Source organism: Elephantulus edwardii, unplaced genomic scaffold, assembly GCF_000299155.1.
Source record: "Elephantulus edwardii isolate Elephantulus edwardi_28Jun2011 unplaced genomic scaffold, EleEdw1.0 scaffold00024, whole genome shotgun sequence".
Classification (NCBI taxonomy): domain Eukaryota; kingdom Metazoa; phylum Chordata; class Mammalia; order Macroscelidea; family Macroscelididae; genus Elephantulus; species Elephantulus edwardii.
In genome coordinates this window covers 21,612,520-21,627,125 of record NW_006399774.1, presented here as the reverse complement: position 1 = coordinate 21,627,125, position 14,606 = coordinate 21,612,520, and the positions used below count along the sequence as shown (strand labels likewise).

At 48.1% G+C, this 14,606-nt stretch overlaps 1 protein-coding gene across 1 annotated transcript in view; it reads left to right on the top strand.

Annotated features, from left to right (window-relative positions):
* SFT2D1 (SFT2 domain containing 1) overlaps positions 1-14,606 on the top strand; it is a 20,572-nt gene that overhangs the window by 2,082 nt on the left and 3,884 nt on the right. The window contains exons 2-6 of the mRNA XM_006882779.1: positions 5,196-5,282; positions 6,309-6,391; positions 9,524-9,605; positions 11,722-11,757; positions 13,425-13,483. Of these exons, the coding sequence (XP_006882841.1) occupies positions 5,196-5,282; positions 6,309-6,391; positions 9,524-9,605; positions 11,722-11,757; positions 13,425-13,483 (347 nt within the window). The remainder of the gene's footprint in view (positions 1-5,195; positions 5,283-6,308; positions 6,392-9,523; positions 9,606-11,721; positions 11,758-13,424; positions 13,484-14,606) is intronic.

Below are 14,606 nucleotides of genomic sequence, written 5' to 3'. Positions count from 1 at the left end.
TGGACACTTAATAAGGATGACAGAGGATGAATTGATGCCTTTGAGTTGTGATACTGGAGAAGAGTATTGAACCTGTCGTGGACTGCCAAGAGAACAAACTGGTCTGTCCTGGAGAGGGTGAAATCAATTTGTTCCTTGAAGGCAAGGATTTTGAAACTCTGTCTCACATACTTTGCTCATATTCCGGGACAGACCAGTCCTTGAAGAAGGACATCATACTTGAAATGGTGAGGGGTCAGTGCAGGAGAGGAAGACCCTGGATGAGATGGATTGACACCGTGACTGTGGCAATGAGGGCAGATGTGTCAGAGACAGTGCGGTTGCCTCAGTATAGGGTAGGTCAGAGCCATTGTTCGTAGGATCTCTATGAATTATAGTTGACTCAGTGGCCCATAACAACAGTTGTGTGTTCAGCAGAAAATAGAGTGCCTACATTTGTTTGACATTGTTCCAGATTCATGATGTAACAGTGACCAAAAGTCCTTCTCTATTTTACATTCTCTCTGGGGGACTATTTAATAAACAGATGTTGTGCAGTGAATTCTTGACGACCTTGGGTGAGATGGATTTACACAGTGACTGTGGCAAGGGGGACAGGTTTGTCACAGACAGGTGGCCCATGATAGGGCACGGTTCAGAGCTGTTGTTCATAGGGTCTCTGAGTTGTAGTTGATTCATTGAGCATAACACAGCCATGGCTTTGGGAGCTCTGATGGCCTGGTGGTAAGGAGTTGTGCTGTCAGCTCTTGGTTCGAATCCATCAACTCTTCCGAGGGAGAAAGGTGGGCATTCTCTTTGCATATGCTTTACAGCTGCTGATACCTCCTGGAGGATCAGCTAGGATCAGCTATGAGTTGGTTTTGGCTCAGTGGCCCATAACAACAGCAGTTCCTATGCAAATGACTGGGCAAAACTATTCAAATGAGATGTGCTAGACCACCTAGGAGATTGGACAACTTGCTCCTTTAAGCGGTGAGACGATGCAAATAAGGTTTATGAAGCCCAACTGAGGAGATGGTCGGCTATGCCATCCTGGTGGACTTTAAGCTAGCCATCACAGAGAGAGAAAGGGGCCTTGTGACCTCCGAAGAAGTCAGGAGGAGAGTTCATCCCTTGGACCAGCCATGGGGTGAGAAGGCCAAGCGCTGGGCAGAACAGGTGATGGAGTGGCGTGTCTCCAGGCCCTTATAGCAGAGCTGTGAGAGCTACAGTGTGACTGTTCCCTGAGCAACTTTGGGCTGATACTGCTGGTGAGTCTGTCTCTACCTCAGTGAGTTAGAGGGAAGGAGAGTGCCTGTGCCTATCAGACCTTGAAGCTCAGTCTCAAGTCCTGATGACTTTGAGAAATTTTTATTTCCTGGTTCCTGCCTTTGGAACTTGCAGCTCAAGTTACACAGAAAAACATTTCCCACCTTTGTAAAATCTGCTCGACTAGAAACCACCAGTGGGAAGGTGACCCAAGGAGCACCCTCCTCCTTTCTGCCCTGTGTAATCCGTTGTTTTTGTTGTTGTTATGTGCCGTCGAGTCACTAGCAACTCATAGCAACCCTATATACAAGAGTCCTAAACCCTGCTCTATCCTGTGCCAACCTCACTGTCTGCGACACACTCGCTCCCATTACCCCAGTCACTGAAGCGATCCACCTCCTAGAAGGTCTTCCTCTCCTGCTCCATCCCTCCACCCTGCCAAGCATGATGTCTCTTTCTAAGAACTGGTCCCTCCTTGTAGCATGTCCAAAGTATGTCACATGAAGCTTCAGAATCTTTGCCTCCAAGGAGTAGCCTGATTTCACCCTCTCCAGGACAAATCTGTCCTCCTAGGCGTCCATGGTGTATTCAGCACTTCTCCAGCATCACAGCTCAAAGACATCTATCATCCCTAGTCACTGTCCATCTTTCTGACACATAGCACACAATTGTGAAGACTATGGCCCAAATCAGGCACACCTTAGTCTCCAGCCTGATGTCGTTGCTTTTCAGTACTCTGGAGAGTTCCCTGACAGCTGATTTTCCAATGCAATTCATCTCTTGATTAATCCTATAAAAGGTAAAAACAAAGGCTGCTGGGCTGCTGGAGCTCTGCCAGTAGTCAAAGCCTCTTCCTCTAGTACAGCTGGTGTTCAGGTGATCTTTCTCCCATTCAGGCCTCATCCTCTTGCAAAAAGGGAAGCTCTGATGCTGACATCTCACCAACCCTCAAACAAGGAAATGTATAAGATTTTGCTGTTAGGGGCTGTCAAGTCGAGGAAGACTCTTAGCGACTCTGTGACCAACAGGCCTGAACTCAGTTCTGTTCTGTGCCCTCACCATCTCTGCCACACTTGAGTCCTTTCCTGTACTCACTGTGTCGGTCCACCTCACTGGGAGTTTTCTTCTCTTTTGTTGCCCTTTCCAACCATGATACCTTTCCAAGGGATTCTCATGACGTGGCTAAAGTATGGGACAGAGCTTCGCTGTCCCTTAGTATGCGTTATTAACCAGGATGTTGGATGCTGTTGGTAAGCACGGGGCCACTGCGTGATGCAGGATAGAGGAGGAGGCCTTCCTCCCTGTAGGACATGGAACGTAGATCTAAGAACTATCATATCTGAAGCCATTAGTGTTTCCATCTAGAAGGCCGATAATAACAGCATTCTGTCTGTCTTAGACCAGTAAGCAACATCATGCTTAATGGAGAAAAAAAATTGACGTTATCAAGACTTTCATTGACAGGGATCTGCAGTCAGAGCCTATGGAAGCAGTAGTCCAGAAATCAGAGATTTCCTTGTTCAGTCCTGCTGTCAAGGGAATCTCGAAAGTGCTAAATAAAGTGCAAGGATATCAGATTGAAGACTAAGGTGCACCTCAGCCAAGCCATGGCATTTTCAGTTGTTTCCTATGCATGTAAAAGTTGGACAGGGGATAAGAATGGTAGACGACTACTTGCTGCCTTTGAATAACGATGTTGGCAGAGTATTGAACACCGAGGACTGCCAAAAGAACAAATGATCTGCCTTGAAAATACAGCCAGGGTGCTCATGAGGGGCAAGGGTGGTGAGACAGTGCTGTGGGCCTGTGGTCGGGAGGGGCCAGTCCTTGGAACAGGACAGTGTTCTGGGAAAGTGAGGGTCAGTGAAGGAGGTGAGGAAGGGCTTCAGTGAGATGGGTCAGTACAGTGACTGTGACGTTGGCTTTAGCCGACAGAGACCGTAGTGATCGTGCAGGACCAGGCAGGGTTTCGTTCTGTTTATGAAGTTACTGTGAACTCCACCTGATTTACTAGTAACATGATGCCCCTAATAACAGCACCATCTCTCCAGGCCCATAATGTACCCACAGTGACTAAGGGTGACAGAAGAAGAATAGATAACCTTTGAGTTGTGGTGCTGGAGAAGAGTCTTGAACATCCCATGGACTGCCAAGAAAACAAATCTGTTTTGGAGAGGGTGAAACCAAGTCTCTCCTTGGAAGCTAGGATTTTGAAGCTTCCCCCCCCCCTTTGTGCATTGGCCAGGAGAGATCGGTCCACGGAGAAGGACATCATGCTCGGCAGGGTGGATGGACAGCCCAGGAGAGAGAGACCCCGGATGAGATGGATTGATACAGTGACTGGGCCGATGAGGGTTGGTGTGTTGTAGTCAGTGAGACTCAGGCTTCAGAGCTGCTGATAGGGTCGTTATGCATCGCAGACCACTTAACTGCACATAACAGTAATAACGTACTGTGACAGGTCTAAACAACATGCCTCCAGAAGTTCTGTGAACTTTGAGAAATGTCGGTAGTTGTAGAGGGACTTTAGAGGTTTTGTTTATAGGCTCGCTGTGAGTCGTGCTTGCCTTGAAGGCAATCAACAACAACAACAATGTACCCATAATTGTAGAAGTGCCCACTGAGTTAGACATTGAGCCAAAGCATTTCGTTGTTGACAGGAAGGAAAGAGTGGCTAATGCAAACCAACCTTTGAACTTAACAGTGATTTAACTCATAAAGAAAGCAGAAATGAGGAATTGGCCTCTCTTCTCAAATCCTTCTCCATCCTGGTGAGCGCCTGATCCCCCAGTCAGTTTGCAGTCATGCCGGGCACTGCCCTGCCTTCTCCCAGAACCCTGTTGGGTCTGCTCTGCAGTGTAATGTTGGGGTTACCCTGCTCTGTGGTATAGCTTTGGGGTTACCCTGCTCTGTGGTTAAAACATACTTGATGGTTATCCCTCCTGGTCAGAAAAGAGTGAACACAGAATGTTTTTTAGACAAGCTCTTATTCTTTGTTTAAAATAAAGTAATGGATTTTACTATAAACAGATAATAGAAATAATGTGAAATAAATGGAAATAATTTAAAATGTGTCAAAAGGTGATGCGAGTTTAATTAGCAGACCATTTAGTTGTTTTTATCTATTTTCATGCTGCCTAAGGACTTCTGGATTGATCCATCAAGGTAAGGAGTGGAACCAGAGCTCTTTGGAGGTGTTGTGTATAAAACCTTGTTTTTCTGTTAGTACCCTCACACGTACACTGCCAGCGCATAGTATTATTTCTGTGTGACTTGATAAGCTACACTAGAAAGGTAAAGTTCCGAATAGAAACTTTCTATATTTCTTTTAAAAAACACCTGTTGTGGGTACTCTGCTAGCGTCATTAGGAGAGTAAGTTTCAACAATTTATGTAGCAATTTGGTTAGAATTTGCAATCATAGAGCAATATTGTTTTTGTAGTTCATGATCATTTGAAAACCATTGTCTTCCTCATGGTTGAAGACATGCCCAGGCTTTCCAGAGTCGGGCTTGCACCTCTTTCCTTTTTCGAGAAATTCTCTACAAGGGAACAGCTGGACCCTCTGTCAGGTGCCCCTTCCTGGTCAGAGATGCTGCCCCTGCTGCTCTTCACACGCCCAGCCTGCACCATTGACCACTGGAGGGGGAGCTGGCCTGGGTGACACTGCTGTGCCCGTTGAGGCCCAGGAGAGTGGCTGAAACCAAGGACGCTTCTTCCATCCCCTCTCTGTCCTGCTCCCTCATGCCTCATGTGGTCCCCTTAGACCACCCTCACCCGGCCCTGCAGCCTGGGACCATTCAGGGACCAGGGATGTGTCCTTATGAGTACCCTGGCCCTGGCCCTGCACCCTGGGCTCCGACAGGGACAGGTCCTGAGCCTGATGTCCCCAAGATACTCAGGCTGACCATTGGGCACTTAAAGACAGGAACCCCTCTTTCCCCTCAGGTCCTGGACGCCTCTTCCCTCAGCTTCTCCACCAGGCTGAGGTGGTTTGCCATCTGCTTCGTGTGTGGCATTTTCTGCTCCATCCTGGTAAGTTCACTCCGCGTGTGTGGACACTAGACCATGGCTAACTCCTCCCTTAACAGCAAGCAGCCTCCTTCCGCTGAGGGATAAAACCATCACGGTTTTATCACCTGAAATAAAAGGGTTATTGTTGTTATGTACTGTCATGCTGGACCCGACTCATAACTGACCCTCCAGCAAGGTTTCAGAGGATGTGAGTTGCCCAGGAAGAGAGTCTCCTGTGGGGTTTGGTTCAAACCCCGTGCCTTCAGAAATAAAGGTGTAGAGATCAGGAAAGACGTCGAAATGTGTGTTTTAGGGATTCTGCCCATTTGAAGAAAGTTTTCTTTCTGAAAACATTGACAGCTGGGAATAAAATGGGTAAGTGACTTAGAGAGGTTTCTAGGTGTTTCTCTGCCACAAGGTTCAAATCCACCAGCTGCTCCCTGGAAGAAGGGGTGATGGTCTAGCTGCTAGAGTTTACCACCATGCAGACCCTGAGGGTTTGAACCCCAACCCTTCAGTGAGCAGGCAGGCGGGCGGCCACTGTGCCCTCGGGGATCCTTGGGCCACCTTGAGGGGCAGTTCTGGGCCTGTGTGGTCCCCCTGAATGAATAAACTTGCCCAGGGGCGCTGTAGACAAAGTCCCTGCACTGCTTCAGTGCAGCCTGGGACAGCCTGCTCGTGCCTTAATGGGGGAGTTGCCAGGAGGTGCACTGCATTCAGACGCCGCCAGAGGACTTGGCTTGGGCCGGTTTCTAAAACTGCTGTTTAAAAAGAATATTACATAAAATATTTTATAAAATATTTACATAAAGTGAGATTACTCACAAGTCAAGGAGATGTTGTTACAGCTGGTTTGTGTCGTGTGTGTGTGTGTGTGTGTGTGTGTGTGGCCAATAAATTAAATGGTCAGATTATACTAGCAAATTATAGTGTAGCTTGTTACTATGTAGCGTTTACATCTTCTTAGTGGTATTATGGTAGCAAATTTATCTTTTAAGCCATTAACGTGCTGGGATTATTTTAAATAAGTATAATCTCCTTATTTAGGGAACCGGCTTGCTGTGGCTTCCCCAGGGCATGAAGCTGTTCGCGGTGTTTTATACCCTTGGAAACATTTCTGCGTTAGCCAGGTATGGATTTAAGTTTGGTGCCGCAGAATAATATGTTTGTTGCTCTTAGCACAGTTTGCCTCTTTAACAAGCATTTTCCTCGTAAGAGGTATTTCTGTCCCTCTGCACATAACATTAGGGAGCTCATTAGGGTGGTGTTGTCATTGTTATGTGACATCGAGTCACCTGCGACTCACAGTGACCCTGTGTGTACACTAGCTCTGAAACCTACCCTATCCTGAGCCAATCTAATCGTCTCCCACAGACCTAATCCCATTACCCCAATCACTGAGTTAACGCATCTCATCGAGGGTCATGTTTTCTTTTTTGTTGTTGTTGTTTTTGGGTGTGTTTTTTTTATTTTTAATTTTTTTTATTAATTTTAATGAAAATTTACAGAGATTTAGGGTTTCCAGTCATTCATTGTTGCACTTTTCTCCCTGCCCACTCCCCCCCATTTGCTCTTTTCTTTGAAAAGTAAAAGAAAAATTCTTTCATTGTTATACAATCCCTCCCCCCACGTCCACTCCACTGTGCAGCCTTCATTCTGGACTTCTCTCATGACAATAATACCTAATCATATATCCCTTTTAAACAGTTCTCTCCCTCATCTGTTTCAATGCAGTATACATAATTTATCCAATCTTTCACAGTCTTCTCTCATCCCCAATGTCAGTCCTGTTTTACAACAGTGGCACTATGCAATATTTGTCCTTTTGTGCCTGGGATATTTCACTTAGCATAATGTACTCCAGGGTCACCCATTTTCTATAATATTTCAAGAGTTCCTTGTTTTTGTTTTTGGTTTTTTTGTTTGTGTTTTTTTTTTTTTTATGTGTGTACCCTCAAATTGGATCTGACTGGTACAGGAGGCGATTGTTCCTCCTTCTTCAGCAGAGCATCTGGCGTATTTGAACCACGCACCTCTGGGATTGCAGTGCAGTTTCCTACCACTAGGCCACCAGAGCTCACCGAGTTCCTTGGTTTTTAATGCAGAATAGTATTTCATTGTGTGACTATACCAGAGTTTCTGTATCCATTCGTTTGTTGATGGGCACTTGGGTTGTTTCCAACTCTTTGCTATTGTGAGCAAAGCCACAATAAACATGGGTGTTTATATATCTGCTTGGATGGCGGTTATGGTTTATTTAGGGTATATTCGCAGTAGTGGAATTGTTGGGTCAAATGGTATTTCTGTTTGCAACTTTTTGAGAAAGTGCCATACAGCCTTCCATAGTGGTTGCACCATTTTACACTCCCACCAACAGTGAATAAGGGTTCCAGTTTCTCCACAACCTCACTAGCATCTGTTGTTTGCTGATCTGTTAAATTTTACTATTCTTACTGGGGTGAGATGATATCTCATAGTTGTATTGATTTGCAACTCTTTTAGAGCTAGGGATTTTGAACATTTCTTCATGTGCTTGTTCGCCATCTGAATGTCTTCTTTGAAGAAGTATGTGTTCATATCCTGTGCCCATTTTTCAATTGGGTTATTTACCTTTATCTTGTTGATGTACTCAAATATTTTACAAATTCTAGATGTAAGTCCTTTATCTGACATGTCATTACCAAATATTTTTTCTCCATCTGTGGTTTCCCTTTTTACCCTGTTGGAGAAGTTTTTGGATGTGCAGAGGCATTTGATTCTTAGAAGGTCTCATTCATCTATTTTATTCTTTCCTGGTTGTAGATTTTTCAGGATGCTTGGAAGACTGTTTATGTTGTGTATTAGGACTTCTAGAATTCTCCCAGGCTTTTCTTTAATGACGTTTATAGTCCTTGGTTTTAGTTCTAGGTCCATGATCCACTTTGAGTTGCTTTTTGTGTACGGAGTGAGGTGTGGATCTTGCTTGAGTTTTCTGCAGATAGTTTTCCAATTGTGCCAGCACCTAGGGTCTTCTTTTTCCTGTGCTGTCCCTCCATGCCTTTCAAGCATGATGTCCCTCTCCAAGGATTGGACCCTCCTGGCCATGTGCCCCAAGCATATTAGATGGAGCCTCAAAATTCTATCCTCCAGGGAGCAGCCTGCTTCACCCTCCCCAAGACAGACCTGTTTGTGCTCTTGGAAGTCCGCGGTATATTCAACATTCTTCTCCAGCACCATGTCTCAAAGGCATCAGTCCTTCTTTTATCATCCTTAATTATGGTCCAGCCCTCTCATGTGTAGCAAGTAATTGTGAAGACCATGACCTGGAGCAGGTGCACCTTAGTCTCCATTTTGATATTATTGCTCCTCAGTACTCTAGAGAGGTCCCTGACAGCAGACTTTCCCAATGCAGTTCATCTTTGGATTTCCTGGCTGCTGGTGCCAAGGTGTTGATTGTGGAATTAAGCAAACTGAAGTTATCAGCAATCTCAGTCTCTTCTCCATCCATCACGATGCTGCCGGTTGCCCCAGTGGTGAGAACTTTGTTTTCTTGATGTTGAACTTCAGTCCATATTGAAGGCTGCAGTCCTTGACCTTCTGCAGCAAATGCCTCATCTCCTGAGATGGTCTCATCAAGTGCAGGTCCTCGATGAACCTTCCTCCAGTCCTGATTGTGCTGCCAGCACTGAGGAGTGTGGTTTGACTCCCACCAGCTGCTCTGGGGGGGACGGCTAGGCCATTACTTCCTGTGGGATTTACTGCCTCTGAAACCACTGGAGGGTCAGCTGTGAGGCATTTCTGACTCGACTGTAGTTGGTAACATACATAATCTCAGAGGAACTCTGATAAGCGCAGTGGCCAAGATCCTGGCTCGTAACGACAAGGTTGGCAGTTTGAACCTCCCAGTGGCAGGAGTGACGTGTGCTTGTACCGAGTGCAGTGCTGGCTGTCGTCCTCTGCTCTCAGGGCTGAGGTTGACTCCGTGGCAGCGGGCTGGTGGTGGTGGTTAGGGCCCTTGAGCTGGCCACGACTCATGGACTCTGGGGATGACAGGTTGGAACCGAGTTTATGTATCGTAGGAAACTTAATAAATGAGACTGTTCTTCTTGTTGTTGTTATGTGCCGTCGCGTCGTTTGCGACTCATAGCGACCCTATGCACAACAGCCCTAAACACTTTTGTTAAGTTAAACAATACCCCGTTTGTTTTTTATTTTTAAGCTGTGCATGTAACATAGGCAGATTGGTGGTCCCAGGCCTCATGTCTCCTGCTTGTTTCAAACAGTACCTGCTTTCTGATGGGGCCCGTGAAGCAGCTGAAGAAGATGTTTGAGACGACAAGATTGCTGGCGACCATCCTCATGCTGGTGAGTCAGGCCTTGCTTTCCCTGGTACTTGGGCTGAGCTGCTCTGCAGTCTTGTTTGCAAATGATGGCCTGCTCTCCATGCCTGTGCTGCTGGTATGTCTCACTGGGCACGCGGGCAGCTCCGTTCCCAGGCCCTGGGCAAAGCCGTGGGATTGTTCCACTCCGGCCAGCACTGTCGGCTCGGTGAAATTTGCCTTCTGCTGCAGAGCGCTGACTGACCCCAGGACCGCAAGTAGGAATGGACACTGCGTGGGTTTGCATTCTTACGTCCTGTGTGTGGTTTCTGAATAGGCCCTTAGTTCTACTCTTTAAAAAACAGGGCCCGAAAAGAGGTCTGTCCAGACCCGAGTCCAGGAGGCCTGGCGTGAACTTCACAGTCAGTCTCCTGCCCTTCCTGTTTGCTGGCTGGGCAGGGGCCTCTGTTGGGATGGCCTCGGGGTACCTCCATGTGCCCTCCAGCCCAGGTTCAGTTAGGGTGCATGTGAACGCCCCTGCTTGTGCTAAGAAAAGGGGTCTTTGGCTGAGTGTGGGTATGGACAGAGGACCCAGTCCTCACTCCATCTCTTGGTTATATGCGTCTTAAAGCACTGTGCTCAATTTAAAGTTGTGTGTGTTCTTGTTTTCAACTGCTGATGCTTGGTTTTCAAACAGAACTGAGGACAGAACACTTTCTATAAGGACAAAAATGTTTTTGCTGGAACGTGTTTGGTTTCCTGTCTAGAGAAAAGACTTTTCTTTTTCGTTTATTTTATTATGTTTCTGTTGTTCAGCCTCATTACACCTTTCCAGGGGATTGTCTGATCACCATCAGGTGCTGTGTCCTGGCTGGCCCACCAGCGAGCTTTCAGAGGCACTAACAGGAGTGGCATCCACTTCCAAACAGCCTCTGGAAACTCTGTGAACGTTGAGAAACGACAATAGCTGTAGAAAGGCTTCAGTTCTTTTACTCATATGGTGCTGTGAGTCGTGCTCGACTCAAGGGCAGTCAACAACAACCACAACAAATCACACGAGAGGACCTTGTCCGTCTTTCTCCTGAGAAGCAGCTGGCGGGTTAGCATCTTTTGCCTCCAGCGGATTCGAACCACTTAGCTCCGGGTTAATAGTAAGCTCCCTGCACCAGTGCTCCCGATGTTAGCAGCATGCATAATGTCATTTAACTTTCTGTTGAAAAATTGTCCCATAATATTAGTCTGCTACCTGTTTCTGTTAAGATTTTACTTGAGTTGTTGAATTGAAGATGTGCTCACACCTGACTCTGAACTTAGCCAGTCTCAGCTTTCTGTTACATAATGACGCAGAACTGAGAGAGCGCTACACATGTCAACTGGTCCCGGAGCATCGGGCAGGCGGGCTTCTGCCGCTATGGCCTGGGTAATGCTGGCCATGCTGCTCCAGGGCTCTGTTGCTTCCCCTCAACCCCACTGCTCAGATGGGCTCTGCTGGAATGACCACAGCCTGAGGGTCGTCCTGCTCCGTCTTCCTCCCATGACTGTCAGCAGCACAGGACACCGAGGCAGTGGGGACAGGCCCTCCAGACTCGGTTGGTCATGTTGTCCTTTAGAAACACACTGAGGACCAGACCGGTGGGAGAGGTCACTGGATCTCAGGCACTGGGCCTTGAGCTTCCGTTGAGGGCTTTCCTGTTCCCCTGTGCTGCCCGTCATATCTGCTGCTGGTGACCCCAGAAAGGGCCAGTGGTCAGGAGGGCTGTCACAGGTGTGGAGTGGTGTTTGCTCCCCAGGAGATGTGGTGAGGCCGGGCTCAGTGACGAAGTGCTTACGCTGTGTCGGTGGTCATGACCGAGTGTGACGCATCCGCCTGAGCACAGCCCAGCCACTGAAGCACCGGGTGTGCTGTCTCCTGGACACTGTCCGGTGTGTACTGGGCACAGCCCGGCCACTGAAGCACCAGGCATCCTGTCTCCTGGACGGGGTCAGGATTCCCGATGTCAGCCATGCTCCTGCCATAGACGACAGTGAGGTCAAGCTCATCCCTGTCCTTGTCTGTGTTACGCAGCCTCATACGTGGATGGACGTGGCAGGCTGAGTACCCAGACTCATCAGGTACTGAAAGCCTTAGATAGGTAACCTGTCTGCTCTCTTTTTCTGTCCAGATGTGTTTCGTCTTCACCCTGTGTGCTGTGTTCTGGGTAAGTTACCTTAAATGAGTTGGCTTTTTACTGAGTAGTCCTCAGCCAGGGGCCGTGTGGTTTCTGGAGGTCAGATGACCTCACATTGTTGCCCAGAAGTCCCCTGATTGGACTCCCGATGTTCCCCCATCTCCAGCATTGGATATGGTGACGTCAGTTAGCGGCTGGACATGCAGTCTGCTCTACTGTCCAGAGCCAAGGAGAGGTCAGTTGGCAAAGCCAGGCTCAGACTTGCTGTCTGCGTGAGCAGACTGTCCTCCTCAGGGAGCTCTTGCTTGGGGTCTGCCTCCCCCCACGGCTGGGTCCCCCTCGTGTGGCTGTGATGGGATTCTGTAGGGCAAGTTCATTGAGGAGAAGCAAGTGTTAAAAAAGAAACCAGAAAACAAAACATGAGCAAACAGGGACAGATAAGGCCCAACTAAACCGATTGCCGATGTGTCACAGCCCTGTGGCACAGACTAGATCCCAGAGGATTGACAGCACAGACGTCTCTACAGGAGAAACTACAGACTAGAGCAGCGGAGGATTGACAGCGTGGACGTCTCTACAGGAGCTGACTGCCACCCTTTCCCGCCTGCAGCTGGTGCTCGGCCTCAGACCACTGACCTTTCTCTCAGCTGCAGCTGAGCATTGTTGGTGCTGGGCTCGTGAGAGCCCCTGTCCTCCTGGGAGCCCCTGTCCTCACGGGAGCCCCTGTCCTCACATCATGGCTCCTCAGCTCCCTGTCCTTCCTGGCACCCTGCCTCTGCCTTAGCTTGATTGATTGCACCTCGCCGGCTTCCTGGAAGGATTTCACTTCATTCTTGAGCAACCAAGAATGACTAGTTTAAAGAGGAGAAGGTAGCGTGGGATCTGTCTTAGTGATATTCTGTCAAAAAGATCTCCGGCTTTATTTTCAGTTTAGATAAAGGAAGGCCTGAACTTGAGTTACAGAAGGCGTCCCTCACACCACGTTTCTCAGTGCCCGCCTCCGTTCCCCTCTTAAACTTTAACATATGCTCGCCTGTGAACATTGTGGGAGTCCTCATGGCTCAGGGCTGACGCCGTCCCTGCCAAGTGGAAGGTCAGCATTCAGAACCCCCTAGCTGCTCCAGGAGTAGGTGAGGCAGCCAAGTCCATGGAGAGTGCAGCCTTGGAAGCCCTGTGGGCAGGGCCACTGGCCTGCAGAGTCCTTGTGGGCACATCAGCTCAGTAGATGAAATAGAAGTAAATGAATAAAAAATTAAAATCAGGAAGGACAAGGAATTCTCAGTGCTAAACACATAAGAACAGACTATATTATTCCAAAAGATCATGATAAAATTCTGTTTTTCTCCCAAAGTAACTAGAAGAAGGAATATGTTGAAATGATTGAAGTGCCGAGCCCCCTCGGGGTCACAGTTCTCGTGGGGCTCCGGCTGTCACAGAAAAGTTGACATGCGCTTTAAAGACTGTTAGTGTTGATGTTGGGGGTCTGTTTGATTATTTCAGCAACATTTAAAAATATTTCTCAGTATTTGCGTGAACAGACACAAAGCCTTTTAGAAGGAAATGTGCTCCGTTTAGATTTAAGCTTCAGAGCAACTGCTTTATAATTATATTACAAACATTGAAATAAATGAATGTCTCATGTTCATTGTTGAAGGTCAGGAATTGAACTTGACTGTGCTCCTCTGTTCTGTTGTTAGTGGCATAAGAAGGGGCTGGCCATGCTGTTCTGCATCCTGCAGTTCCTGTCTATGACCTGGTAAGTCGCCTGGTGCTCAGTGCTGTGCAGTTAGCCCTGTGCCCGCACACCCAGTCCCTGCCCTGGCCTGCTCCTCTCAGTCTCCACCACGCTGAAGTCCACTACTGCAGTCACTGGGTCAGTTCATCCTTGAGGGTTGTCCTCTCTTTCCATGATCCCCCATCGTTCCCAGCATGATGTCATTTTCCAAAGACTAGTCCCTCCTGTCAGCATGCTCAAAGCAGGTGAGATAAAATCTTTCTGTCCTTGCCTTGAAGGAGCACCTTAGTTTCATTTCTTCAGAGACAGATTTGTCCTTTAGATAGTCGGGATTTTCAGTGCTCTTGTACTCAGAAGCATCTGTTCTGTCATCCTCCTTCACTGGCCAGTTGCATAGGAAACAGTTGAAAATACCAAGGCTTGAGGCAGGCACACCTTAGTCCTTAAAGTGATACCTTTGCTCCTTAGCACTTTGGAGAGGTTCATGACAGTGGATTTTCCCAGCGCAGCACATCTTTTGATTTCTTGACTGCTGCAAAGTCTTCTCGCACAGCCAGAAGTGAAGACCAGTAGTGCGCGAAGAGCAGTTGGGCCTGAATAGAAAGCCCCAGGGCAGCTCTGATCCTTGATCTGAGAGGGAGATGCCTGGGGAGGGCAGGGGAGTGGAGGTCTGAAGCCTTCTGCAGTGAGCCGTAAAAGCGCACGCCCTGTGAAGTAAAGCAGGGAGGCCTCCATGTTCACAGAGCAAAGAGGGTCACCTGACAGAGCGAGAGGCGCAGGAAGTGATGCCCAGAACCACAGTCGCTGACTGATGATCCCGGGGCGGCTGTGTAGGTGGCATGTGTGCTGACCAGTTTTCGTGGGGACCCGTTTATAAACTGCTCCCTCAAGCACCTCTGTTCTCGGGGTCCATGGGAAGGAAGCTTTCTGGACAGTGCTGTGCAGAAGGACCCACTAGTGTGTTTTGATCAGAGGAAGACCCCTTGTGTCCACACTTTGACATCTTCACCCACCCAGCCACAGAGAAAAGACGCCTCGTGGGTGGGTGTGGAGGTCGGCACACGCCTCTTGTGGGGGCATTGCAGGGGTGTGGGGTCCGCACACGCCTCGTGTGGGGGCATTGCAGGGGTGTGGGGGTCCGCAC